Genomic DNA, 26,747 nt, shown 5'->3' on the forward strand with positions numbered 1-26,747 from the left:
AATCTTTCATTATACATTTATTTAATAATTAACATTGTGCAGGCACTTCAAAAAGAAAAGTAGAAAAAGACAAACATTTCTGGCGCGTTACAGTTTGGTGGTGTTCATTTGTGTAATCTCCATGAGCTTCTCTTGCACGTTCCTGTCGGGCTCAGGAAAGGTTTCGCTCGCACGTTTATCGGCACCGACGGGTTTGGCCTTTTTTTTTACTTTTTCTGAAAGACAAATATTCATTGTTTTATTTTTTTTTTTTTTATAATTCTTTTTTTAACGTTTTGCATTTATGGGGAGAGGGTACAGAAAGGAAAAAGGGAGGGAAGGGAGGGGAAGACAAATATTCATTGTTATTTGTTAGTAAGAAAAGCAGTTAAGTGCCTTATTCCAGAACTAATATTACCCTTCTGATTTCAAATGAGATAAATTTAGCATTTTCATATGTTGCTCATTTTTCAGACACAGTCATGGTTCTTAACTTAGACCTGCGAATGCTTGTATGACAGGAGACAAGGAACACCAATAAAGGGCTTGTTCACAAATCTAACAGTTCACAATCTTTGCCATATACAGTACATAGGTAACTAAAGCTGTTCCGCTCAAGAGATATTCACCTCAGCAGGGGCGGGCCAAGCCGACCAGGCGCCCTAGGCAACCCGGTTGGCCAACTCTGCCCACCTCCCCGCCCCCCCGAACGGCGCATGTGCACCAAAGCACAGGAGGCAGTGCAAGGGGGGCGGGGCGATTAGATCGGTCATTGCCTCCGCCGCTAATGACAAGCGGCGGAGGCAATGACAAAGTAGCACTAGGGGTAGGCAGGAGAGGCTCCTGCCTGGCGCCCCTCAATCGTTGCGCCCTAGGCAGCTGCCTCTTCTGCCTACCCCTAGTTCCGGCCCTGCACCTCAGAATCATCCCTCTGCTGATCCTTCACTTTTGCAAATGAAAAAAGTATCTGCACACTCAGATAAATACAAAAAGAAAATGTATTAATTACAAAATCATATCATAAGGAACAAAGCCCAACGTGTTTCAACCCAATAAAGGGTCTTCATTGGGGCAAAGAAATTAAAAAAGGGGCCTGCATAGAGAGAAAAAGATTGTTGAGAAGGGCAGAATGAAGAGTGACTTCTTAATTTTTATGGATTATATTTAGAAAATTTCTTATTTCAGGGTGATGAAGCTTATATTAAATGATAATTTTCACGGAAAATCCCCTTTAAATGACAATGAAAGGTTAATATAAATTAAAAGTAAGTCTAAAGGCATTCTTTTTAAGTACTTACTGCATATCTAAATTCCCAGATCCCTGCTTGCTTCTCTGAGATATGGTGCTGGCAGCCTACAGCAGTGTGAAGCCTACAGTGACATCACTGAAATCTCTCTCCCCTTCCTGTAGGTGCCAGCGGCAGCCTTCCTATTCTCTGAGCATGTGTGTAACTTGATCCTGTCTCCTGTTCTGAGCTACACATGCCCACCAGCCAATCAGAAGCGGATCTGGCAGAGGGGAGGGGGGGAGGGAATGAAACACATGTGCAGTATGAAGCAAGGAGGGAAAGGAAGGGAGAATACCTTTTTAGAGATGGCTGCCTGTTCTAGAAAATGTGAAGTAAGTGTGACTGAGTAAATATTTGATTAGGTGAGCCAAAAGTGTGGCGTTTTTACTAAACAATAGGAGGACTATTGGGCAGTATGCTTTTTACATTTTGACTTGCATTCTCCTTTAAGGTGGCCATACACTGTAAGATCCGCTCATTTGGCAAGGTCATGCTACTTACAGGCAATACCTGATATATACACGTCAGTTGGCACGTTGAAGGGTATATATGTAGCAAGCAGCCAAGAAGTTAATGAGACAGTTAATGAGAGAGGCACAAATCACTTATTACAGCACATACGCTCCACTCAGGCTGGGTAATATGAAATCCTGGCCTGTTCTATCCTCTGAGATGTATCTCTGCGCAAGCTGCGTCTGTACAGGGAATCCAAATCTATAATGTGTGCTTAAGTGGCCTTGTTTATAGGCCAGCTGTCATTTCACTTTCTGCTAAGCTGCCCCAAATGTCTGCATTAGTTGCATGGCACAGATCTACGGATACAGCAACTGGATTAAAGTCAAGCAAATGGCACTGGCAGTGAGGCAAAAGGCTATTACTGTGCACCTAATAATATTGAGGCAAAATGGCTCAAAATTGAAGCCTAATGGAAAAAATGTAGCAAATTGATGTAACATTTCAATAAAACAACATAACACTAGGCTATCTGGGAGAGAAGGAAAAAGAGGCTAATCTCATCGTTGACAGTAATAGTTTGCCTATTGTATGGTAGCAATTTTTATCTTCCATACTGCAAGGCAATGTATATAATTATTTAGGTACGGTTTCCTTCATTGGCTCTTAACATTTATTCAGCAGTGTATACACTATAGCCCTATCGTTTATTATTGGATTTACCATACATGAGCGTTTTATTCTGAATTGCAGGATGAGTACAGATCAGAAGCAAGCCATTATTTGAGTCCTTCCAGCCGTGCATTTTGAACCTCTAGTAACAAATGGGTAAACGTGTCAGCAGGAATGTTACCATGCTGCAATAGCAACAAAGAATCAACAGGACTATTTTCTTCAATTTCACATAACATAGTTAGTAAATTTTGTATTTGTGTATTTCCACAAAGATAAAATAGAATGCTTTCAAATAATTTGCACAAAATCAATTCAAACTTCATGCACCCATATTCTTTGACTGTATACACTGTGCTTGTTATACAGATAGGCCGTGCAAAGGCAGTTCCTCTGTGTGCTTATCCAAGTATCCTTAGGGCTTATTTACCTAAGAGGAATGTAAATACTGCACTTATTAACTGCATTCATTAAAGGGATTCTGTCATGGGAAAACATGTTTTTTTTTTTTTCAAAATGCATCAGTAAATAGTCCTGCTTCAGCAGAACACTGCACTGAAATCTGTATTTAAAAGAGGATTTTTTTAGATTTAATTTTGAAATTTGACATGGAGCTAGCCATGTTGTTAGTTTCCCAGGTGCATTCAACCTTGTAGCTAGGCACTTTGGTATAGAAAGGCATCTTTACCCATGTTGGATTTGTCAGAATGAGTACTTGCCAAAAATATATGGTTTTCTGGGGTCTCTGTACAGTTAGGGGGTTTTATGATACATAATACGCAGTCCGGGGCTTTGTTTGCAGAAACTGAGTTGACAGGCGAGATAATTCATATAAAGATACATGGGGTCTGTACACACCACATAGTTTGGTATATCTATGCATATTGGGCATCAATCTGTTCAGTAGATCCCTGGTGTTCATATTTGCCTTTGTAAAAAATTGTGCAAGATAAATAAGGCAAAGTGCAGCATTTGTAGGCGATTTTCAGAAATGTCATTAAAACTGCTAACTTTAGGAAAGCTTTGCCATCTGGTAGTTTGGGGTAGAAAGAAATATTTACCCAATTAGGATTTGTCTGAATGTGTACTTTCCAAAAATATATGGTTTTCAGGGCTCACCCTTCTTTTTTGCAGCTTTTACCCCACATAAAACTGCTGTGTGTTTATGAATTAGGTAAAGGTAAGCCATGAAATTAGTGTGCACAAGGTATATTTGGGGTCTCTAAGTGCCATGTGCTTTGATAAACCTATGTGTAGTGGGCATTAATCTGTTCGGTAGACATATTTATGGTGTTTTATATGATTACCTAATGACCTGTAGGAGATAATATGCTGCAAAGTAAAAGTACTCAGGTGATTTTTGGAGTTGAACTAATTTTGGATTGGAATATATTATATTACGGAATAAATGATTTTTCTTCATTTATAGACATTTAGAAACCTATATCTTGTTACGGAAGTGAAATTACACAAAAAGTCTAGCATATTTTGAAAGCTTGGGTTGTCCCTATAAAACGATAAAAGTACCCCCTAGGAAAAACCCCTCAAGTGCAAAAATGTTCAAAAATGGTCTGGCAATACTGCAAGTGGCCAAATCGGCTGGCAAGTAAAGGATTAAATGTAAACAAACATCAAAATAAATCTGCATTTTCACTTCACATCAGTGTAAGTTCACTTACACCCCACTTATAAGATAGATCTAACATGATTTGGTCTCTGCTCAGAGTCAAAGTCTTGATAACATTTCAAGCCACCTTCCTTTTGATATAATAAAAGCATTTTATGAACCCTATCTAGACATTTCCAACTAAATATACAGTAAAAAATGAGGACTTTCAAAAATGGTTTTCTTTAGTTCCCCGACCCATTATGATTGGCAAGTCTAACAGCAGGGTGTCATTAACAGAGAGAATTCTTTTTATCTTGTGTCTCCGGTGTCTGCCAAGAACATTGATCTTGTAGCATAGGTTATGGTTTTCATTGTGGGTTCCCAGCGGTCACATAAATTGATGGAGTCATAAACCATTTGATGATTGAGCCATAACTGCCTCATAAATAAAATGAAGGAGACAAGCCACCAACAGTACGGTTGAGAGGTGATTTCATTTTATTATCTATGGTTCTGCTAGGTGGTGGGAAGGGAAATACAAAAGCAATAGTAGGGTCAAAACTTCAACTACCAATCGTTTTATTATAGAAGGTATGACTGTAATTACTGAAGCACTATTCACTATCATGGGACCCTAGGCCAGCACTGCCTGTCTTTAACAAAAATGCACCAGCCCTGCTTTTCCCTTGCTACAACTTTCATTGGATTTCCCAGCATTCCCTTGAGTCAATAGGGGTCAATACATGCATAATCACAATATAAACCCCTTTCTTATAAAAATAGATATTTTTTAAAGCCAATGAAGAGGTGCACTATGTTTGCTCAGCTGCAATAATGAGCGTACTTGTAAACATCAACAAAAAAGGAACAAAGGCACACTCCATTCCAATGCTTCTTATCTTTTTATTTGAAGAATTGGAGTGGAGTGTGCCTTTGTTCCTTTTTTGTAGATCAATACACGCACAATATAAATGACTATACTGCACACATGTGCTGGCCAAGTGTGTCCCACTGGGAAATTCATAGAAAACGTTTTTAGAAAAGAAGAGCACCCGTATGGCATGCCAGGTTAGTAATCAAAGGTGTTGTTTGTCTTCAAATGAACTTTTAGTATGATGTAGAGAGCCATATTTTGAGACAATTTGCAATTGCAGCAGTTACCCTAGCAACCAAGCATTGGTTTGAATGAGAGAATGGAATATGAATACAAAAGGGCCTGAATAGAAAGGCAAGTAATAAAAAGTAACAATAAAAATAAATTGTAAGCTCACAGTCATTTTTTTGGCACCTGGGGTCAGTGACCTCTCCTCCCTTCCATTTGATAGCTGAAAGAGGCAGAAGAAGGTGCCAAATAATTCAAAAACTTTAAAAAGAAAAAATCAAGAAAAATGGAAATGTTGCTTAGAATTAGCCATTCCATAGTATATAACATACTAAAAAGATAAGCAACCGCTTTAAAGTCACTGGGGCTGCATAAAAACTTGGCACCTCGTTTCAATGAGTATTATGTGGGGATCTGTAATATGCTGAGATGATAGATAATGATAAAATAAAACTATGAAGGGGAGGTTGGGTGGTTGTCACTTTCCCTGTATTTCTTGGGTTCAGTTGAACTACTCTTACTGTAGTGCACATTAGGAACAGCACAGCCGGAGAGGATCATATGCATTGCGTTATAAGCTATACAGCTGCTGGTTTGTCTGCTTCATCTTATTTATTAGTTAGTTATGGCGTAATCAGTAAATGCTTTATGGCTCAATCAGTCTATGCAATGAATTGGAGCCCCCAATGAATATGTTAAAGATCAGTGTGCTTGCCAGTCCTGTGTGGGGTTTATTGGCGCCTGATGAAACTGACCCCACTGTATATACATGTTGTATAAATGTGACAGGACACCTAGCCTGTAAGCTCCAGGGGGACCAAGGCTGATGTGAATGATGAACCATCCCTGTAGAGTGCACCATAAACATCTCAGCCCTATAAAAGAATAATGAAAATTTCGATTTAGCATCTGTGTACCTATTTCATGCATATTAATACTTATACTGTAGGTGCCATCATTCCTGAAGGTACCCAAACAGCTCCAAAGCAAGCCATACTGTATTAGTCAGCTCCGACTGATAGCAATCACTTCAGCAGAACCAGGACCCCCGGACTGGGGGGTGAAGGGCCCACCGGGGTTCCCGCTGCAGGGGCCCTGTAGGTGCCCGCGCCCATAGCCACCCCCCCCAGAGGGGCCCCCCTAACCTCCCTCGCAGGGCCCCCCCCACCCGACATCCTCCCCCGAGCACGTAAAATTAACGCGTCAGGACAGGAGCGGGCGGGCAGGGGGAGCCGGGGCCCACCTGGATTTTTAGTAGTGTGCCTGGGTTTGGAACTGTTTGGGTGCCCCCAGGACTTATGCACCAATGTGAATCCCAAAGCAGGAAGCTCACCGATGTAAAATGGAGCAGACATGCATACACACAGATGCTAAACTGAAAAGGTATTTTACCTTATAGGAAATCGATACCAGCGAACAATGTAGGTCTTTATAAAAATATATCACATAAAACAGCCTATATGTATATCCCTGCTTTATCTAATTAAACCATTTTCATAAAAATATACTTTTTTAGTAGTTTGTGCCATTGGGTAATCCTAAAATAAAAAACTGCCATTTTAAGTACTAAGGGCCGCCCCCTGGGATCATACGATATATGCTGCACACAAACAAACCAAGGTACACATACAGTACATGTTACATCAGCCAATTAATGGACAGAGCTGTGTATATATATAATCCAGTTTTGTGAGATACTTTAATAGGCCACTTAATATGATATAACAGATATAAATCTGCTAGTTAAGTATTCAATCTGGGGGTATAGTTTTCCTTTAACGTCAATAAAAAAAGTAAACATTAAAAACATGGATTTCATAGCTTAGCTATCCAAGCTAAGTCCAAGCTACTATCTCATGGTCAGAATAAAAATCATTAAAGAATAAGAATTATTTTCTGAACTAGGACTCTATGGGAAATGTCATTCCTGTATTTTAGAGCTTTCTGGATAATGGGTTTCCTAATAATAGATCTCTTACCTGTAATCATGATTATTACATATTAATATTTCCATTGTTTTAAGTACCTGCTTGAACCTACCTCCATGTGAAGCTGCAGATCCTACACGCTGCAGTTTCAAACCGGAATCTATTCTCTGTGGCTTTGTGTATAGAAATAAATAGCAGAGCACACACACGCTGACGATAAAGGCGAGCAGGACTAGGGCCGCGATTCCCAGGCCAATCAGGGCTCCTACACTGCAAGGAGAAACAATCAATTCACTCAATCAGAATGTGCAACATGCAGCAATGGGATGGGAAAAGGAATCAGCTTTGCTATTAACTGATTCTATTTAACCTTTGGGATATTTGTGATGAATTTTGCATGATGGAGAGAGACTAATCCCCCAATGTAAATATATTTATAGATGCTAAAATATATTTACTTTAGCCTTTTGCCAAACAACCTAATTATTAGATACACAGATGCAAGATTGTCAGACAAAGGTGCCATGGAAACAAATGCTGAGCTGCTTTTACTCATGGAAATTTCCCCTAAAATATGCAATTTACCTGCTGCTATAATGGCAGGGCTGGTCTCTATCAGAGAATAACATTTTCAGTGTGAAAAAAGAACAGTCAATGCCCATGTGTTGGTTGTTTGAGAAACAGAAAACCAAGGATGACAGCTCTAGCTCCAAACAAAGATAGCTTAGCCCTGGGCAAGAGATTCCATAATGAATTAAATAGTTGCTTGTCTTATTGGTAGGGCTTTTTCAAATGTAAGAATGTAGAGAAATGGGGCATAAAGGGGAAGAAATTATCTAAACCAACAATTTCAGCAAACTGCACAAATTTTACATCCACCTTAACTTCATAATGTTATCAAGATTAAGTTCATGTAAACCCAACATTTTCCTGCCATGTAGGACACATATCCCCCACCCAAACCACATAATTTGTATTGAATTTATCCCCTCCATTTACCAGCATCATCACATTTTACTAAAACAAATTGCGGCTTTTACCCCGTGGCCATTTTCTCTCTGTCATCATCAGTGACATTTACATCTGCAGACATCACATGTAAGCTGTAAAGTTCATGCTAACAAAGAATGCAGGCTTACACAGGCAGAAAAAAAGTTATGCTTGGATTGAGCTTTGTAATTGTTAAGCTTAGCTCAGGAGAGGAGGTTAGGAATAAAAATAATAGACAGCTACACAGAGTTTCTAAGGGAAACAGCAATGGCGTCTCTTCATTGGCTGCTAGAATGGAGGGTGTGTTTAGTAACATGAGTTAACGAGGACTAAGCATTAGAGATGTAGCGAACTGTTCGCCGGCGAACTAATTCGCGCGAACATCGGGTGTTCGCAAGTCCGCAAATTCGCGAACTTTTCGTGATGTTCGCAATTTGGGTTCGCCGGCACCGAAAAAATCGCAAAACTTACGATAACGGTACGAAAAAGTCGCAAAACTTACGATAACGTTACGAATGATCCGAAAAAGTCGCAAAACTTACGATAACGGTACGAATGATCTGAAAAAGTCGCAAACTTACGATAACGTTACGAATGATCCGAAAAAGTCGCAAAACTTACGATAACGGTACGAATGATCCGAAAAAGTCGCAAAACTTACGATAATGTTACGAAAGCTCCGAAAAAGTCGCAAAACTTACGATAACGTTACGAAAGCTCCGAAAAAGTCGCAAAACTTACGATAACGTTACGAAAGCTCTGAAAAAGTCGCAAAACTTACGATAACTTTACGAAAGCGCCGGAAAATACGAAAAAGTCGCAAAATTACCGATCATTTCGAAAAACGGCGTGTGTCAATTTTTCAGAGGTTTTTGCCCTTGATCCCCCTCCTGCATGCCACTGTCCAGGTCGTGGCACCCTTTAAACAACTTTAAAATCAGTTTTCTGGGCAGAAATGGCTTTTCTATTTTTTAAAGTTCGCCTTCCCATTGAAGTCTATGGGGTTCGCAAAGTTCGCGAATATTCGCAATTTTCGGCGGAAGTTCGCGAACTTTTTTTTTGAGGTTCGCTACATCCCTACTAAGCATGCCCTCAAGCCAACAGCCAAAGCAAATGCCTGAGGGAGGGGGCCCAGTGGGTTAGAGGAGGAGGAGAAGGAATCCCAAATGATTAAGGGGATGCTGCAGCCTTACTATTAACCTTTTAACAACCTAAGTGACAGGTATTTAAAGATTTCACAGCAACTGTTCACCAAACAAACCCCTTATTTATTGTTTGAACAGGTTCTGAAAACCAGGGCATTGCAACGAAACCAGGATGTTTAACAACCTGACCTCAAACTATCTGGCAATATGTTATGAAATGGGAAAACAGGCAGGCGTTGGAGCCCTACCCATGGCATGGGGGAAAACTGAAAGTAGTTTGTAATCACCAAGCCATTTCAGCTATTGAATTGCATTTACATTTCTATAGTCTTGTCCTTGTGTGATTGCAACTAGAAAGTATTTATTAAACCCATTTCTTTACTACTATACCCCCTGATAAGTTACATAATATGCACCCCAACCCCTCCCAACTGTTGGGAACTGTACAGAATAATTATTGCATAGAGTTTTCTTCCAAGAAGTCAGATTATACATTCTCTTTACATTGGTTGGGAAACCATTAGATCATTATACTACCGGTGAACAAAGGCTCCTGAACTAGATCCTAATAGCGTGCCGACTCTTGTTTACTCATAACTGAAAAGATCTTCTTTCACCTTCAAAAGCTGAGGTGGTACACAGCATGTCAGATATGAGAGACATGGAGAATATGACAACTAGACTAAAGGTACACGGGCAGATTTAAGCTGCTGATTTAAGTCCTTCTGACCGATTGGCCAGGTGTCAATCAGATAGGTTTGATTTTCCTGTTGGATTTAGGGCCACATCGGCTCATTGATTCGGTCCTTGATCTGACAGCTCCTACACCTGTTGTTGTAATTCCATCGTTGGTCCCTGGGGCCAAATGATCGAATTAGCCTGGTATCACCGACCTTATATAGGCTTATTGGGGAAAAGATCTGCTTGTTTGGTGACTTTGCCAAAGCAGCAGATCTTATAGTATATGGCTACCTTATGAGGGACATTACCAAGGTTTGATAGAATTTGGCCTGGATAGGACCTCTATGTATTTGCAACTAAGAAATCGTATCATCCCCCCATGATGTTATGTTATCAGCTGGGTTTCTTCTTTTTCTCTCATTTCATATCCTGCTTCTTTCTTCTGGTACATGATGTTAACTGTAAAGACTACCTCCACCAATTACAGGTATGGGATCTATTAACCGAAAACCTGTTATCCAGAAAGCTCCAAATTACTGGATGCCAATCTGCCATAGACCCAATTTTAAACAAATAATTCATAAATATTAAAATGCTTTTCCTTTTCTGTGTAATAAGAAATCTGTACCTTGCACTTGATTCTAAGGTTAATGAATCCTTATTTCAAGGCAAAACAATCCTATTGAGTTCATTTAATATTTTAATGATTTTTTTAGACTTAAGACTTGAGGAGTCGTGATACAAATTAATTTATGGCTCAATAATGATCATATGCTCTTACTCCTTTTTATACAATATGCAATATACCCTCTCTTTTTCTTTCTATGTTTACATATTCATTAATAAATTACAAAAAAATATTGTAAAATAAATTGCATGTTGACTTGCTGTTGACTTTGGAGCATGATCCAATGGCAAATCCATGCTGGAAACTGATGCAAAATGCTTGGTAAAGAGCTGTGGCACTTAACACTCTGTTTACACCAGAAATAAAACCACAAATCCACATTAAACCAAGTCCTCCTCAAACTTCAAGGATAATGTAGCCATAATTCATCGGCATTATTGGCAGAGAGAAAAAAAAGAAATGATAGTGTAATTATAGTGTAATATTCCTGTAAATGCTGATATGAACATTTGACCCTTGGGCCTATACAGTGTTTAAACACAATCCAACACCATGCAAAGAGCGCTACTTCAATGCCTACATGAATAAAGATGTAGGCATTATGGGTACAGTGTAACCCTATTGCCTTTCTCTACCTAAATCTCTATATATCCACAGCAAGCAGCTCCAATTACATCCATTGAGTGCCTGAGTCTACAAAGTGCTTCAAGCATTCCACTCAATGTTAGCTAATGGTTCAGTCTTCTTAATAAAATATCAGATGCCCTGTACCTCAATAAAACCTTTTTTTTCTTCCTTCTGGACTTTTTCTAATGCTCCTTCTGTTACAGGTACTTCCATTTTACAACCCTTTTCCAGAAACTGCTCTGCTTGTTCCTCAAAAAATATTCTGTATTATCTGTACAGTTCCATTGGATTCTATTAATTCTGTGTATGGAATATGTTTGATCCAGGCTGGGTTGTGATTAGCCATTGCAGACACAGATCTGTTACAGTCTCATTAAAGAAGATTTTGGTCTGGATCCTATCTTCCATTTTGTACAATTCTACACCCCAAAACATAAAAGCAGTTTGACTTATATTGGGTGTGAATTTGAAATTGATATAGTTAGCATTCATATACCTCCAAAGGTGTCTAAACTTACTTTATTCCATCACATTTTTGAAGATAAATACAGGGTCTACTAAAAATCCTATACCTTGTATGGTTATTGGTCTGTTCTTTATCCATCTCAAGATAACCACCTTTATCCATGACTACTACACTCCCCCATTATCTGCCTGTTTGATCATAATGTTAGTATTATCCTTTAATCCTTGTAGCACTTCTTTCTACTTTTAAGACAAATGGATAGTCAATCCTTGCAAATAATTTCTCCAAATCTTTTTTGACCAGCCTGTCATACACGTTCCCGTAGCCACCTTTATCAAAGGCACCAATCAAAGGCAGACCTGGGGTTTCATCTTGTTGCATGGCACAGTGGGTCTCTCCTTTCACCCATCGTTACACCTTTAGTGACACCTCTATTTTTACTAATTAGATTCTTTTTGTGTAAAGACCATTTTGAACGATAAATTCCTCACCAAGTTGTGTGTGTCAATAAAACATAAAAGTTGCTGGGTTACCTGCAAAAACAAAAAAAAACATACTCAAAAGTGGTTGGGCAACATTTTTATTAAATCTGTATTTACTTAGTAACAAAACAAAAATTATACACATCATTATTTAATAGTGTAGGGAAATGATGGCATATGATGACACTATCTATTAAGCTTTTAGGCTGATGCCACACATAGCGTTTTTACTCTGCGTATTTTCTCAGCCTAAAAACGCTGCACAAGCCACACAGCCCCTGACTATGGCGTTTTTCAGCCTAGTACTGGTGATGTAGCAAATCCCGTTTCCATGGTGCTAATAGTGCAAAATAGTAAAAAACGCAGCGTATTTCCGCTAGGTCTGGCAGCTGCCTTTGTGTATACATAGGAATAGGTTGCTGTGCATATACTGGCGTATTTCGGCAAACGCTTGAAAAATCCGTGGTAAGGCGTTTTCTAGCGTATTTATGCATTGTGTGGTTTGCTTCGAGTCTTTTCAAGTTATTTCTATGGATGATGATATCGGGCGTTTTTCAGCCGCTGAGAGAATTAGAAAATACGCAGCGTAAAAACGCCACATCTGGCATCAGCCTTATATTCTCCAGGAAGACGGGTTGCAAAACAATAATGGATCATTTCTTTTCTGCTAAAAAGACAGCTAAAACCAAATGACAGGAATAAAGATTAATTATAGTCTGTCATGTAACTGTAAACCGATATAGATTTATTATGTGCCAACATGAGTAGGCCTCTTTACCAGTGTGAATTTACCATTTTTCTATTGCTGAAAACTAAAATTAAACTAAATTCTCGATTGTGTTAGCTCATGGATACAAAACTCAATGGTAACAAAAATCACATTGTTCTCTTCAATTATCTTGAAAAATAAGAAAACCTGAATTCTGAATATACAACTCCCATTAACCAATATAGAAACTCAGCTTGTTCTACCTGCCAATTTTTACCATTTACATTTTTGAGAATTTGTTAGATAAACCTTGGAAACTTGAGTTTAGAAATTGGAAAAATTAGATTTTAGGGTTTTCACTGGTAAACTGGTAAAAGGGATGGATTAAACTATGAGGTTAGACTGTCAAGGTTGGGGTTTTATTCTTTAGAGAAAAGGCGCTTGTGAGGGGACATGATTACTCTGTACAAGTACATTAGAGAGGATTATAGGCAGATAGTGCAGAATCTTTTTTCCCCATAGAAAATATCAATAAATCCAAGGCCACCCCCAGACGGAGCTTCCATTTGAAGCAGCGTAGGGGGTTCCTCACGGTGAGGGCAGTGAGGTTATGGAATGCCCTTCCTAGAGATGTGGTAATGGCAGATTCTGTTAATGCCTATAAGAGGGGCCTGGATGAGTATCCAAGGCTATTGTGATACTAATATCTATATTTAGCATAGATATTGGTAGACATGTAGAAAGATATGTGAGTGAATAGATAGCTCTGTATAAGTACAGTATCTGTACTGGGGGATTTTTGTCTTTTTATTAACCCCAAATTAACTATGTAATTTACATAACTCCGAGGAGCTTTAGCTGGGCATCTTTTGCTACTTTTATACTGAATTTTTCTTTGGTGAAATATCTAATGCTTTGTCCCCCTTACTGGCTCCTTTATGTCACAGTGATGACCCCCTAAACACCCAGTAAATTACACTTAGCACCATCACTTAATCAAATCATTTAAGCAGGTTTTGCTTTGAAAGGAACAATTAAACCATAACATATTACTAATATTTCTAATACTGTGCTCCCGTAATATGATTCTTGTATGACCATAACCTCATTGGACTTTTAGAAAAGCAAGTTTCCACAAGTGTTGGTGTTTGGGAGCAAACAAAATGGGGGTCATTAATGAACTTAAAAAAACAGGGTTATCTGTATGTGAAATAACGCTTTGGACACTGCACTTGTGTTTGTAGATGAACCCTACAGTATGGCTGCTATTGCTTTAGCAAATTGCCTGTGGGTTAGAACTGAGTAATCTGGAACCAGAACCATCTCTTAAATCTATTATCTGCGCTCATGTGATTACTTATGCTCTACACATATTAGAAAGCTAATCTGGTTTAGCAGTTTAACAGGAATAAAACGGCTAGTATCGATCTTGGCGAGTAGCTCTGTGGCTGACATGTTGGAAATAAGCAACCTGATATTTCAGACCCTAAATAGCCCATATTGATTTGTCACATCCATGGTAAATTATGCATTTAAGTCGAGTGGTTCAATATCCAAGTCACCTTCATGTAACATAAGGGAAATCACTCAAGGGGAAAGATAATTTGTGTGGCACATTACGGTGGATGCCCCAATCCATATATATCATTGCGATCTGAGGAAGCACGTGGCCTTTGTTCAAATTATAGAGATACCTTTTATGTGGAAAACATGGGGGGAAGGAAAAACTCATCTGCCTTTGTTTTAATGCACATTTATTCAGTCTTGTCTGCCTTTATTAAGTAGGAGAGAATAAAAGAATAAGGAAAAAAGGCAGCTTCCTTGACTTTTCAAGAGCAAAGGTGTAAAATATTGTAAGAAACAGACAAACCAATGTCTTTGAAACCACAATGTAATTATATACTGTATTTTTTCAAACAAACATTTTTAGATTTAACATCAATATTACTCTTTCTATTCTGTTGGATTAAGATATGGTTGTGCTGTAAGGATTTACAAAGTGTCTACATGGAGCATGAAGAATTCAAGGGATGTGACAGTTGTTATGAGGGTAATAGAGTGAAATCATTCTAAGGGGGCTGTTTACTAACCGTCAGATTTTTTTATGCCAAAATTTTGCAGAAAAAAAGTGTCACCTTTTTCATGATTTACTATACGCCAAAACGGCTAAAAATTTGAATCCAAAAATTCGCCAGCTTACACCTGTCGAGATCATGTACAAGTTAATGGCAGATGTCTCTTCCCTTTCCTTCTTTTGCTTTGAAACTTTGATTTTTTTGATTTTTTACACTGGTTTTTTTGTGCGACAATTTCAAAAAGCTGCAGTTTTCAAACTACAAGTGGAAACATTTAAAGTTCTTCAACTTTATGGTTACTTTCTCTCTGCAGACTTTTTCAGTTCAGACTTTTTAGTAAATGTGAGACATTGGTGGAAACGAGTTTATTCGAATTTTAGAATAAAAAAAAAAAAGAAAAATGTTAGAGTTTTAGTTAATCTACTTCTACTGAAATTCCTGAGCATCCCAGGAAATGGGACACCCTGCAAGCAACCCATAATCATAGTGCACAGCGGCACTCCTTGTACAGGTATGGGATCTGTTATCCGGAAACCCATTATCCAGAAAGCTCCAAATTACGGAAAGCCTGTCTCCCATAGACTCTATTTTAATGTAATAATTTAGATTTTCAAAATTGATTATTTTTCTCTCTGTAGTAATAAAACAAAACATTGTATTTGATGCCAACTAAGATATCATTAATCCTTATTGGAGGTAAAACAATCAATTTGGGTTTAATTAATGTTTTATTGTTTTCTTAGTAGACTTAAAGTATGGAGATCCAAATTACGGAAAGATCCCTTATCTGGAATACCCTTGGTCCCGAGCATTCTGGATAACGGTTCCCATACCTGTAGTACGAAATCCCAGTCCCCTAAAGAATGCCGCCTGTGCCGGATTTTGCGCCGGATTCTGTAGGCACATTATGGTTGTGCATCTTGATGCAGCACATTGTGGGAACTCTGTAGTTACCGTCACTCCTGACAGTTTAGAAATAATCCCACAGATTTAATAAACCAAGTAACTGCATCTTTTTCCCCCTTTTTTTCTGAGCCCAGACTTACAGATCCAACCATGCAAAATATACATGAACACTTTGAAATTTATAATAAACCAGGCTGCAATGAAACGATTTAATCTCTATGTGCAGGAACTGAAGCCAACTATGACAGTATATTTGTTTTCCTGACATACAAAAATGATTTATTCTCCACATAGTAGTTTCTTGTTTAGTATGAACTTTGTTATCAATAGTATGATCCCAGGTGAATAAACGGGAATGATTAGATATAGAATTAACATTTGCAGCTTTGATGCGCTGTGAATACTACTGGGACATTCCCATGTCAAATGCTGAGCAAAACCAACCTCATAACTAGATGAGCTGGAGTTTCTACACTGAATATGTTCTGTATCTGTATTGCACTCAGGGGCTGATTTATTAACATAGGTGCCCCAGTGCAGTTACCCATAGCAACCAAATAGATCTGTTCTTATATCATCTAGCCTGCAGTAGAGTGTTCTCAGTTATTTGTTGATGCAAAGTGCCATTGATTAGGACAGCTGTCCTGAAAAAGGGCTAAGTGGAAGAAGAGTATAGAATGGTGTACATTTGTATTGTAAATTGTAAGTTAATAGCTTTTTCTGTTCACTTGGTTACAAACTAAATGCCTTGGGTTCCAAAAGTGTAGCTGATAAAGATCCATAAGTCAATGTTACTTATATTGTTCCACACTGTAATAGTTGAGGTGGGATGTAAATCCATTTCAAACTCTTGCTTAAAATAATTGCTGCCAACCTCTCCCCTCCCCTCAGCACATGACCAATGATTAGTGATGAGCGAATCTGTCCCGTTTCGCTTTGCCGAAAAATTTGCGAATCTTTCAAAAGATTTGCAAAACGGCGAAAAATTTGCGAAGCGGCGAAAATGTTGCACATCAAAAAAAAAATTGTTGCCCGTGGCTATTCTTTTGTCACCCGCAGCTATTCTTTCGTCACGCGGCTATTCTCTTGTCGCCTACGGCTATTATTTTGTCGTGAATCCATGCCTGGTGAAACATTTTGCCCATCACTACCAATTATGCCACGGGGTGGGGGGGGGGGAACTAGACAATGATGCCCTTATTAAATGGAGCTTTGGTGGACAGTTAAAGGCTTAAGTATGCCAATGCCCTCTGGATAGCAGAGCCTTATGTGTAAAGTACAACATGTGCTGAATAGTCCAAAATTATGTGAAGGACAGGCCAAGGAAGTAAATTATAGTTGGCATTTATCTGGTCCTCTCTCTGTACCCTTTAATCTAGCACTGCTCTTGAGTTCTCAACTGTAGTTCTTGGGTTCAATATAGACAGTTTAATAGAGTGGTTTATTAAGAGATGTTCTTCACAAAACAGCTGCATGAAATCTCAAAATGATTTTATGTGTCCAGAGTTTGTATTCAGACTGGAAGTCATAGTCAGTGGCACACTTTAGTCCTGCTACCTCCTACACAGTGAGCATTGCTAAGTGCCAAGGTTGGGGTGGGGATTGGGATAATACCCCAATATAAAAAAGCTCTAAGAATAATACAGCATAAAAAAAGAAATTCAGTTTAAACTGCTTTTTTGCAGTACGATAAGCCCATTCATCTTCTTGTGCATTAATATACACGGAAATCAGTTACTTATGAATAAGGTTAATGGAGGATCAGTAGAACTACATGAAATGTTCAAGAAGCTAAAAGGAACAACTGTAACGAATGTTAGAAATAATTATCATGATGTTTAGAGGAAACCAGATAATGGGCAAATGCGGTGATAGCAATCTGCAAATAGCACATATGATTTTATGTTAATGTGGCTGAAACCAGCTCTGTGCCATCATTATGTAATTCCTACATTTCTATTTATCTGCCACTTTGTATCATTTAACATTGCTATTATGTCTTTAGGTTAGTATTGAACTAAATCGGTAAATTCAACACTGCTCGGATTTGGAGAGAAGCAACTGGAATGCTGGAATTCTGGGAAAAACATGGTATATTTTGGGGTGAAACCAAATGGTGACTAACCGCCAAATCTTGAACTCTGTGCACTGCATGTGGTAAGTAAATGTCTAGTGTTGCTTCAGTCCGTGTTGATTGGTAGAGTTGCTTACGGCTGACCAATCAAGGTAGAGTTAATCTAGAAACATGAAGCAGTAACTAGGATAAATGCCATCAAGATTATTAATAAAGGAGCAGAATAGGCTCCCTCCTTACAATATTTCTCTAATCTGCCCTCCATTCCCTGGATGTTCTCCCCCCATTTGGTATTGTTCTAAAACTATAAGAAACTAGAATAATTACCAACACGACTTGCTTGTAACCACTTCAGGCATAATCCCTTAGTAAGTGTGAAGGATACTGGATCCTTTTAGGCCAATCACTAATGCACTCAGAAAACCTTCCCTTTCTCTCCTCACCCAGTTAGTTTGCAGTTAGTAGGTAGGGTTTCCACCTTATTTGTAATTAAATAGTAACCTTTCAGTGGGGAAATAGGAGGTGATAGCACAAAGGGGCAGGGAAATGGGCACAGTGGTCAGGGAAAAGGGTGGAGTAGGGAAAAATGGGTGGAGTGGGGGGATTGGGAGGGTATAGGTAGTCGATCCTTATAAGGGGGAATCTAGGCAGCCTAGAGGGTCAGGTAAGGGGGGAATTTTTAGGGTACAGGTATTGAATCTGTTATCTGAAAGCACAATACCCAGAAAATTCCGAATTATGCAAAGGACATTTCCCATAGACTCCATTTTAATCAAATAATTTACATTTTTAAAACATATTCCCTTTTTCTCTGTAATAATAAAACAGTACCTGTACTTGATCCCAACTAAGATATAATTACCCCTTATTGGGGGCAGAACAGCCCTATTGGGTTTATTTAATGGTTAAATGATTCCCTTTTCTCTGTAATAATAAAACAGTACCTGTACTTGATCCCAACTAAGATATAATTACCCCTTATTGGGGGCAGAACAGCCCTATTGGGTTTATTTCATGGTTAAATGATTCCCTTTTCTCTGTAATAATAAAACAGTACCTGTACTTGATCCCAACTAAGATATAATTACCCCTTATTGGGGGCAGAACAGCCCTATTGGGTTTATTTAATGGTTAAATGATTCCCTTTTCTCTGTAATAATAAAACAGTACCTGTACTTGATCCCAACTAAGATATAATTACCCCTTATTGGGGGCAGAACAGCCCTATTGGGTTTATTTAATGGTTAAATGATTCCCTTTTCTCTGTAATAATAAAACAGTACCTGTACTTGATCCCAACTAAGATATAATTACCCCTTATTGGGGCAGAACAGCCCTATTGGGTTTATTTCATGGTTAAATGATTCCCTTTTCTCTGTAATAATAAAACAGTACCTGTACTTGATCCCAACTAAGATATAATTACCCCTTATTGGGGGCAGAACAGCCCTATTGGTTTTATTTAATTCTTAACTGATTTTATAGCAGACTTAAAGGAGACATATCCTATAAAAATTATGAATGTGCCAGTGAATTATACTCCTCTAATTATAGAGTTTCTGCACTTAACATAAAGAGCCACATTTAAATATGAAAAATTGCTGGGGGGGGGGGGGGGGGGCAACACAAGCATACAAAATGTTCAGGAGGTGCAAAATAAGAGCTATAATTGGCTACTTGGTAGCCCCTATGGGGACTGGCAGCCTACAGAAGCTCTGTTTGACATTATACTGGGCTTTGTTCAACCACAACTTGCCTCCCAGCCAGAAATTAAAAAATAAGCACCTGTTCTGAGGCCACTGGGAGCAACATCCAAGGGGTTGGGGAGCAACATGTTGCCCCTGAGCCACTGGTTGGGGATCACTGAAAAAGGAATATGATAATTACATCAAATTAGGGTCCCAAAATGAGATAGCAGCTACTTATGAGTATGAATTTCTGAGATAAAATACAAAATTGTGGGCTAAAGGAACACTATACATAAACACATCAAGAATGTAACAGAACATACATCCGCTGTCTTCCAATATTAGCTATTAACAGGATAAGCAGCAAAAAATAAGCAGAATAAAAACTAATGAATATCCTGAGTGTTCAGAAGTTGCTCTTCAGATGGGTGGGTTGGGCGGTTCAAGCGCTTCTAAAAACCACAATTGCTTGGGAAGTACAATCCTTATCTGGCCCATGGCTCTTTTATGAAGTTTAATTGAAAGGACAACAAGGTTGAATGTTCTTGTCTGAATGATGGACAATATTGCCTACAGAACAGAATATAATAAATCGGATTCAGATGATGCTGAATCTGGTTAACTGATTAGTTGTTCAACATGGCAACTTTTAGTTACTGATACCACATTGAATGATACTAAATCAAGCACTTGTCAAAAAAGTAAAATAAATAAATAAACCCCCTTACATAAAACCACATAAAGTACCAATACAGAGCACCCGTGGCAGAGCATTTGAGTCAGGGATGGACTAGGACACCGGAAAAAAGAGCTTAGTGGGCCCCAGCCCTTGTGGGCCCCACCAACCCAGTCCTGCTTTTGGTCCTCCCTTCACCCCCAATGATCTCAATAAAGAGCAATGTGTGCAGGTGTGTGAGGTAGAGTTACACTGCAATCTTGAGCTGTGAAGCAACTGTGCTTGGGCCCCCCCAGGTGGCAGTCTTGGTGGGCAACCCACACCTCAGTCCAAGACTGATTTGAGTGCAATCTGTACCTTGTACTGAACATAAAACCAGCTGATTCATATGCTCGCTGCACTCCCTAGCTTGCACGTCTTAATGATGTTAATAAGAGGAAGCCTATGTGCCATGCCCAACCCAGCCCTTATGAATACAGAGCTTCCAAACACCTGTTCCTCTTGCAGCTAGGAGTGGGCACTTTGTATCCTACCTTGCACATTGACGATGAACCCTAAAATCTCCCCAGTCCTAAATACCATGTAATGATATTAAAACCCACTATGATACTATAGGACCTACAGTATCTAAAAAGCCGGCGACCCCTTGGGCCTTCACATGGTCATGGGACCCCTCAGTGCCCAGTATGTCGAGAGGAAACCAGTAAGTGGCAGGCTGTACTTGCTGCACCTTTGCCTTAATTCCAACCTACTGAATGCGGGAGAAATTGAAAATGTAATATCACAAATGCCATAATAAACCTCAAAGTAATAAGAATAACTGAAAATGTCCCTATTTTGTGACATTTTGCATTGTAATGATTTCCAGCCTCAGAGTAAGATCCGTTTAGTCTTTGCTATATTTTACTCTTGGACGTTATTTAGAGATGGAATTATTTTTTTAAGCCAATTTACCAAAACTAATGAAAGATACAGTGTGAGGTTTGGGGAGGGGGGCAAAGCCTGGAGATTCTAATTGCTTGTGAATGACTCCAGTTCTTTGCAATCAGCCACCGGAAGGCCTCAGAGAATAGCTTGATTTAAGCTTCATTTTCTTTCAGTTCATCCTATTTAAAGTTAATTTTAAAGCCCAGCTTGTGTCCTCTGTGTGTGCAGTGCAAGTTATTGTTATGGGCTTATTTCCCTGAAGCCTTGAAAATACATGCCACAATAACGAAAAAACCCAATTAAATATGTATGCATTTGCTATGTGCTGTAGGTCTCTTTAGGGCCAAGGTATCAGAGTTCATTAAATCAGAAATGTCATTGGACTGCTGCAGGAGGGCTGCATATTCTACACTGGGGGTTAAAGGGGTTCCTACAACCCTCCTGCCCTTGAGCAAGCAAATCTGAAGCCTGGTGGCCCATATAAAGGTCCCACTGTACTGGTCCTGGGAGGGGGCAATCCTTTTGTTGTAAGGAGCACAAGACTACATTTTTCAGTTTATGAGAGATTGCCCTATACAGCATCTAGGAAGGAAAATACAGGCGCAAAGACTAAGAACAAAGGCTTGTGATAATGCACAAACCCCCATATGTATTAAAAGCAATGCTGCTGGAATTATAATAAAAGGTACAAAGTTTGCCCAGAAGCAGTAACCCATAGCAACCTATCTGCAGGTAGCATTTTTGGACACCTGTTTAAAAGCAAACATCTTATTGGTTGCTATGGCTTACTGCTCCTGGGCAAACTTAGTGCCTTTTATTATAATTCCAGCAACATTGCATAAACCAGGGCAGGGGTGTAACTTTGGGGGCCCAGGTCCCCTTCAAAAAAAATGTCTAATTCCAGGTGGCATCCTTTATGGCACTTAGCATCAAAATGATGTCTGCACCCAATTCATTAGGCTAGTAGTGAGCAGTGGGAACCCTGCAAACCTTTGAGGTTAGGGCAGCTCCAGGCTTACACAGCATATATTGCTGCTCTTGCTTGCAATTCATTCAAACAGACTGTAGGGGCACATTTGAGCAATTGGGATTACAGGTCATAAATGAGCCCATAATAACTGGCTAAACTCAGCTTCTCCAGTCATCATCTCCAGAATCATATTCACAAATCTGAATTGTTTAACATAGACTGTAAGGGAGATGGCCTCCCCGTTATTCAGAGTACCCTGTATAAAGGCTTTCTGGATAACAAACCCCATACCTGTATAGCAGTATTCACTACTAGAATGTTGTTGGATAAGCCCAACCTCTGGCACCATTCCCACTCTCTCTAACAGTTGTTGAGGCTGAAAAAAGACACAGATTCATAACGTACAAGAGTTTTGTCCATGGGAAACCTGTGTAACTACTGCTTGATCCACCGGATGAAGAAAAACCTGATCTGAAACCTCTCCAATTCACCTGAAAAAATTCTTATACACTCCAAGAAGTCAACTGGAATAATCTTTGTACTAGTTAGTTACAGTAACCCTGTAATTTCTCACATTCTAAAAAGGCCCCCAACCTTCTATATATAATCACTACAGTAACTCACAATCTCCTGCTAGCACATAAGGGGTTAATGTGCAGGCTTAGTGCACTCTGTCACCCAGCTCCTAAGCACAGTATTACAGCTACACTAACAATAGGTCCAAGGACACATCAGAGAATAAAGGAACACAATAATGTGTGTATCTACAATGCGTGATGTTTATTACAATAAGCTGAAAAGACTTTGGGGGAGAATGTACAGTATTTAATTCCATTTATAACATAAAATGTATTGTCTCTATATTGCTTGCACAGTGCTTAAGGCACAGAGGGCTTTTTGATTGTTGCAGAAATCAGTTTGGACATAGAATATTATCACTGGATGTCCAGTAGAGAGATCCAAATCCACTGGGTTGGGGGTCATTGGTTGGCCACTCTGACAGCAGTAATAGAGTCTGGTGTGCAGAATCTGATTCAGCCGGCAGAGACAGGCCGTGACCAAGACCATGGCGGAGAGTCAGTGCTGCTTTATTATATTTTCATGAAGATTTTAAGCCAATGCAGAATTTGTGGCAAAATATGTAAACCCACCACCAACTGAATAAAACTGGAACTACACAGTAGAAATGGTAGGACACCATCACTTCACATGCCTTGTCCTAAACTATCCACTTCATTGTCCAATATGCGCAACTCACAGTAATGAGGTTCCTACGATGCCTCACCATGGACTTTACTCCATCCTCTGGGCTCATTCTGTATAATTTCCCTTACTATATACCAGTAAGCTCTTCATCTTGTCTGACATCTCTAGATATACCTCGTGCGTATGGATGGTGTGGGACAAATTCTCCTTTTATATTTTCCATGAAAAAAAAATGCAATTACTCACAATATAAATGCAACGCCCCAGTCTGTGATTGGCAGAAATAGTTGCAGCGCAATGTGATATGTAAGAAATAACATGATTGGAAAATGTTCTTCGTATTCGGTGCACGAGAATCATTACGTTGGATGATGATCACCCTACATCTCCTGGAATGGTTTCCTCAGTTCACTGACAATACATTTGCCGTAGACATGACCTTGATGGATTTTTTTCAGGATCCCTACATGAAATATTTGGTGATTCAGCTGTTTCCTGTGTTTTCCATCATTTTCCATCTCCAGGAGAGACACAAATAACACAAAGTCTGTCATATCTATAAATTGCACCCATACCGCAGCGGACGTGTGATGAATGGGCTCCCAAGTCAGGCTTGGTACAGTCCTTGCAATACTGAATAGTTTATTACAGGACAAAAGAGCCCTTTATTGATTTAATATTGATTTTATTAATTAATTTTTTTATTTATTTAAGGTTGGGTTTTCTCCCAAGTTGTTCAACTTTCGTATTTCCTTAGCTGTGGTTGCCCAACAGATACAGTATGCTCAAAGCTGTAGTGGTAGAACAGCTGTAGGACACAGTTCTGCACAACTTTCTACAGTTCTTTTAGAAATTTGCTCAAATCTGCTCAATTAAACCTTGAAAATGTTGAAAAGAAAATCTGAGAATATGTTTTATCGCAAGTACCCTGTATTCGCTCCTGTAGAATCTAATGATAATGGAGTTAAACTCAGGCACCCATGCCATTTAATAGAGTATGTTGGCACAGTCACTTCATTTACTTGCAAATGTTTCATGGAGGCTGGGGTCTCTCTTTGCCAACTTGCCAACCCAACACACTGCTGGTTACGCTGATACCCCCATGCCATATACAGATGTGTGTGTGTTAGTATACATTGTGCTGAGTTTGCCCATGGACATATAAATGCTCCTGTGCCCCTGTTTAGTAGCAGTGCTAAGCTCTAACAAAAAGACCAAGCATTACTGTGTTACATTTTACAATATGCTCTTCAAGCGGGGACTTACCAAATGGGTAACAATAAATGTAAACTACGAATTGGTAGTAACACAGGAATTTTTATTTCACACAAATCTGCCCCCAAATTTCAGTGACCATGTTATTAAGTGGATTATTAAAAAGTCAGCAATAATAATTCTATTCTGCCTGGCCTCATATTACAGATATGCAACTCTAGTCTGACATAAGTACATCTATAATTGTTAGGGCAGCTAAACTCCTGACCATATGGTTACCCTACCTGTGGCTCCTCAGCTGTTAATGGGAGTAGAAGGACTGTAGGTTGGACCATAGGTTGGACAGTCCAATTTTACATTAATAACATGGCCAAGTAACGTTAAAGCCCAGACCCCCTGGCTAATTACTACCCTTACATACTTAAGTTTCCCAATATTTCCTTTTCCAAATATGAATTTTCCATGGATATGCTATAAAACATATGAAAATTCTGGTGACTTTTTTACTGATATTTTTGTAGAAAGCAGAAAAACGTTCTACACTTCTTTGCCCATAGGTTATAATGGTTTCTGCCATCTCACACCCCTTTTAATGGATAAAAGTCACACTTATGGAACAAATTATCTGCGCGCAAGAAGACCCATACTCAGTTTAATAAATAGGAAAAATATTTACATTTGCATTAGAAAATGTAATATTGCTACTCAAATTCTACCCCGCAAATCAGTTTGAATTTGAGTAAATTTTACTTTTAAATGGACTGTAACATTTTTCTCAGCAGTGCCTTTTCCAGTGTTTGTGTTCTACAAATATGAATGAAGCCACAGTGTATGATAAGTTGCATCTGTGTCCATAAACCCCCCTGAGGGCAGGGCTGTGCTTGTTGCTTACCTTAAGGACCACATGTAGCCATGCTTGTATGGAAAGTAGTTCCCTGGCTCATTGCAGCAATATTTCAAGTCAACAAAACCACAGCAGTAGATCAAGTCTGAACCATCTTCTTTCCTGGGACAACCAAAAGTATCCACAAAGGTGTTGTTGGCTGTGTAGTAACTGGAACAAGACTCTGCCATACTCCTTGGCATCTTGGTGGGAGAAGCTGAATATTCTCTTGCAATGTGAGCAACAATGTATCCAGGTAGAGCCACCAAAACGCCTCTGCCTCCCCCTTCCTTCCCCTCACTGACTCTGCAGCAGCTCTTTTTTTATAGCTCTTTATATACTTTCATTTAATGCTATAATAGAGAAAGATGCTCACTACCTTTCATCATGTAGCTCATTACTGCCATCTGCTGGAGGTTCCCTGTATGCATTGATACTACTTTAGTCATATCCCCCCCCAGTCTGAGTACTTTATCATTATAAATGCAAATGCACTCATTTCTTTTAGCTAGCTATTTTTTGCCTGTCCTTCCCAGGAAACCAAACTCTTTGGATGACTTCATGGAATGGGAAATTATGCTTTGGTGTAAATGAAGTGCTCTCAAGCGTAATTAACTCTAAAGGGTGCCCAGTAATATACGGCATTCTTGGGTTTGTATGGAAAGCTATGAATTCAGTGAATAGCTCCTGCTAATTTAATTTGGCTTTATTCTAATTAAAAAGCTGTTCAGGGATCATGATGGAAAATGTGTTAAAGAGCAAGGTACTGAAAATAGATGTTTCATCACTGTACAGTATATGCATTTCTATAACAGATGGCAGAGGGAAAATTCTTTGCATCTAAGTGCTCTATTAGCATTTATAAAGGAAGTTAATATATAGAGAGGGAAAGGGGGGGCATGTCATAGAAGGTATATATAATAATATTCAGCTTTAAGTAGCAGTTACACTTGCACAAAGAATCCCTGGTAACAAAAGCCCTGGTAATGATAAAAGAAATGGTTAAATTGGATCCTTTCTCAATAGACCTGAAGCCCTTGTAACAGAATAGAGAATTATCCAAGTGTAGTATCTCAGCAACTGCCTTTCAGCACAGAACCAGCCGGCGAAGGCAGATTAGCAGCTATAGGAACAGTGGGAATAAGTAGAGAGGCTGGCCGAACTTCATTTAATGCACAGGTAGCAACGGCAACAACAACAAAAAAAAATACATGATATTATTAAACATGGAATTCAGTTCTGATGCAGACAAATTCTGTTGCTGTCTCGTTATATTTCTAATTTGCTTGAAAAGCCACTGAGCACAATTACAGCGCTACGGGGCAGGGACCTCCATCCTCTTGTGTCTTTGACTCTTAACTTATTGT

At 39.1% G+C, this 26,747-nt stretch overlaps 1 protein-coding gene across 1 annotated transcript; it reads right to left on the bottom strand.

Annotated features, from left to right (window-relative positions):
• shisal2b (shisa like 2B) lies at positions 1-25,671 on the bottom strand. Its single transcript, XM_002934196.4, has 3 exons — positions 25,390-25,671; positions 7,145-7,302; positions 1-215 (listed from the first exon to the last, which is right to left on the bottom strand). Exons 1-3 carry the CDS (start codon positions 25,581-25,583, stop codon positions 88-90), a joined length of 480 nt encoding a protein of 159 aa, XP_002934242.1. The 5' UTR covers positions 25,584-25,671; the 3' UTR covers positions 1-87.
• Positions 25,672-26,747: the final 1,076 nt, after the last annotated feature.

Source organism: Xenopus tropicalis, chromosome 1 (genome assembly GCF_000004195.4).
Source record: "Xenopus tropicalis strain Nigerian chromosome 1, UCB_Xtro_10.0, whole genome shotgun sequence".
Taxonomy (NCBI): Eukaryota; Metazoa; Chordata; class Amphibia; order Anura; family Pipidae; genus Xenopus; species Xenopus tropicalis.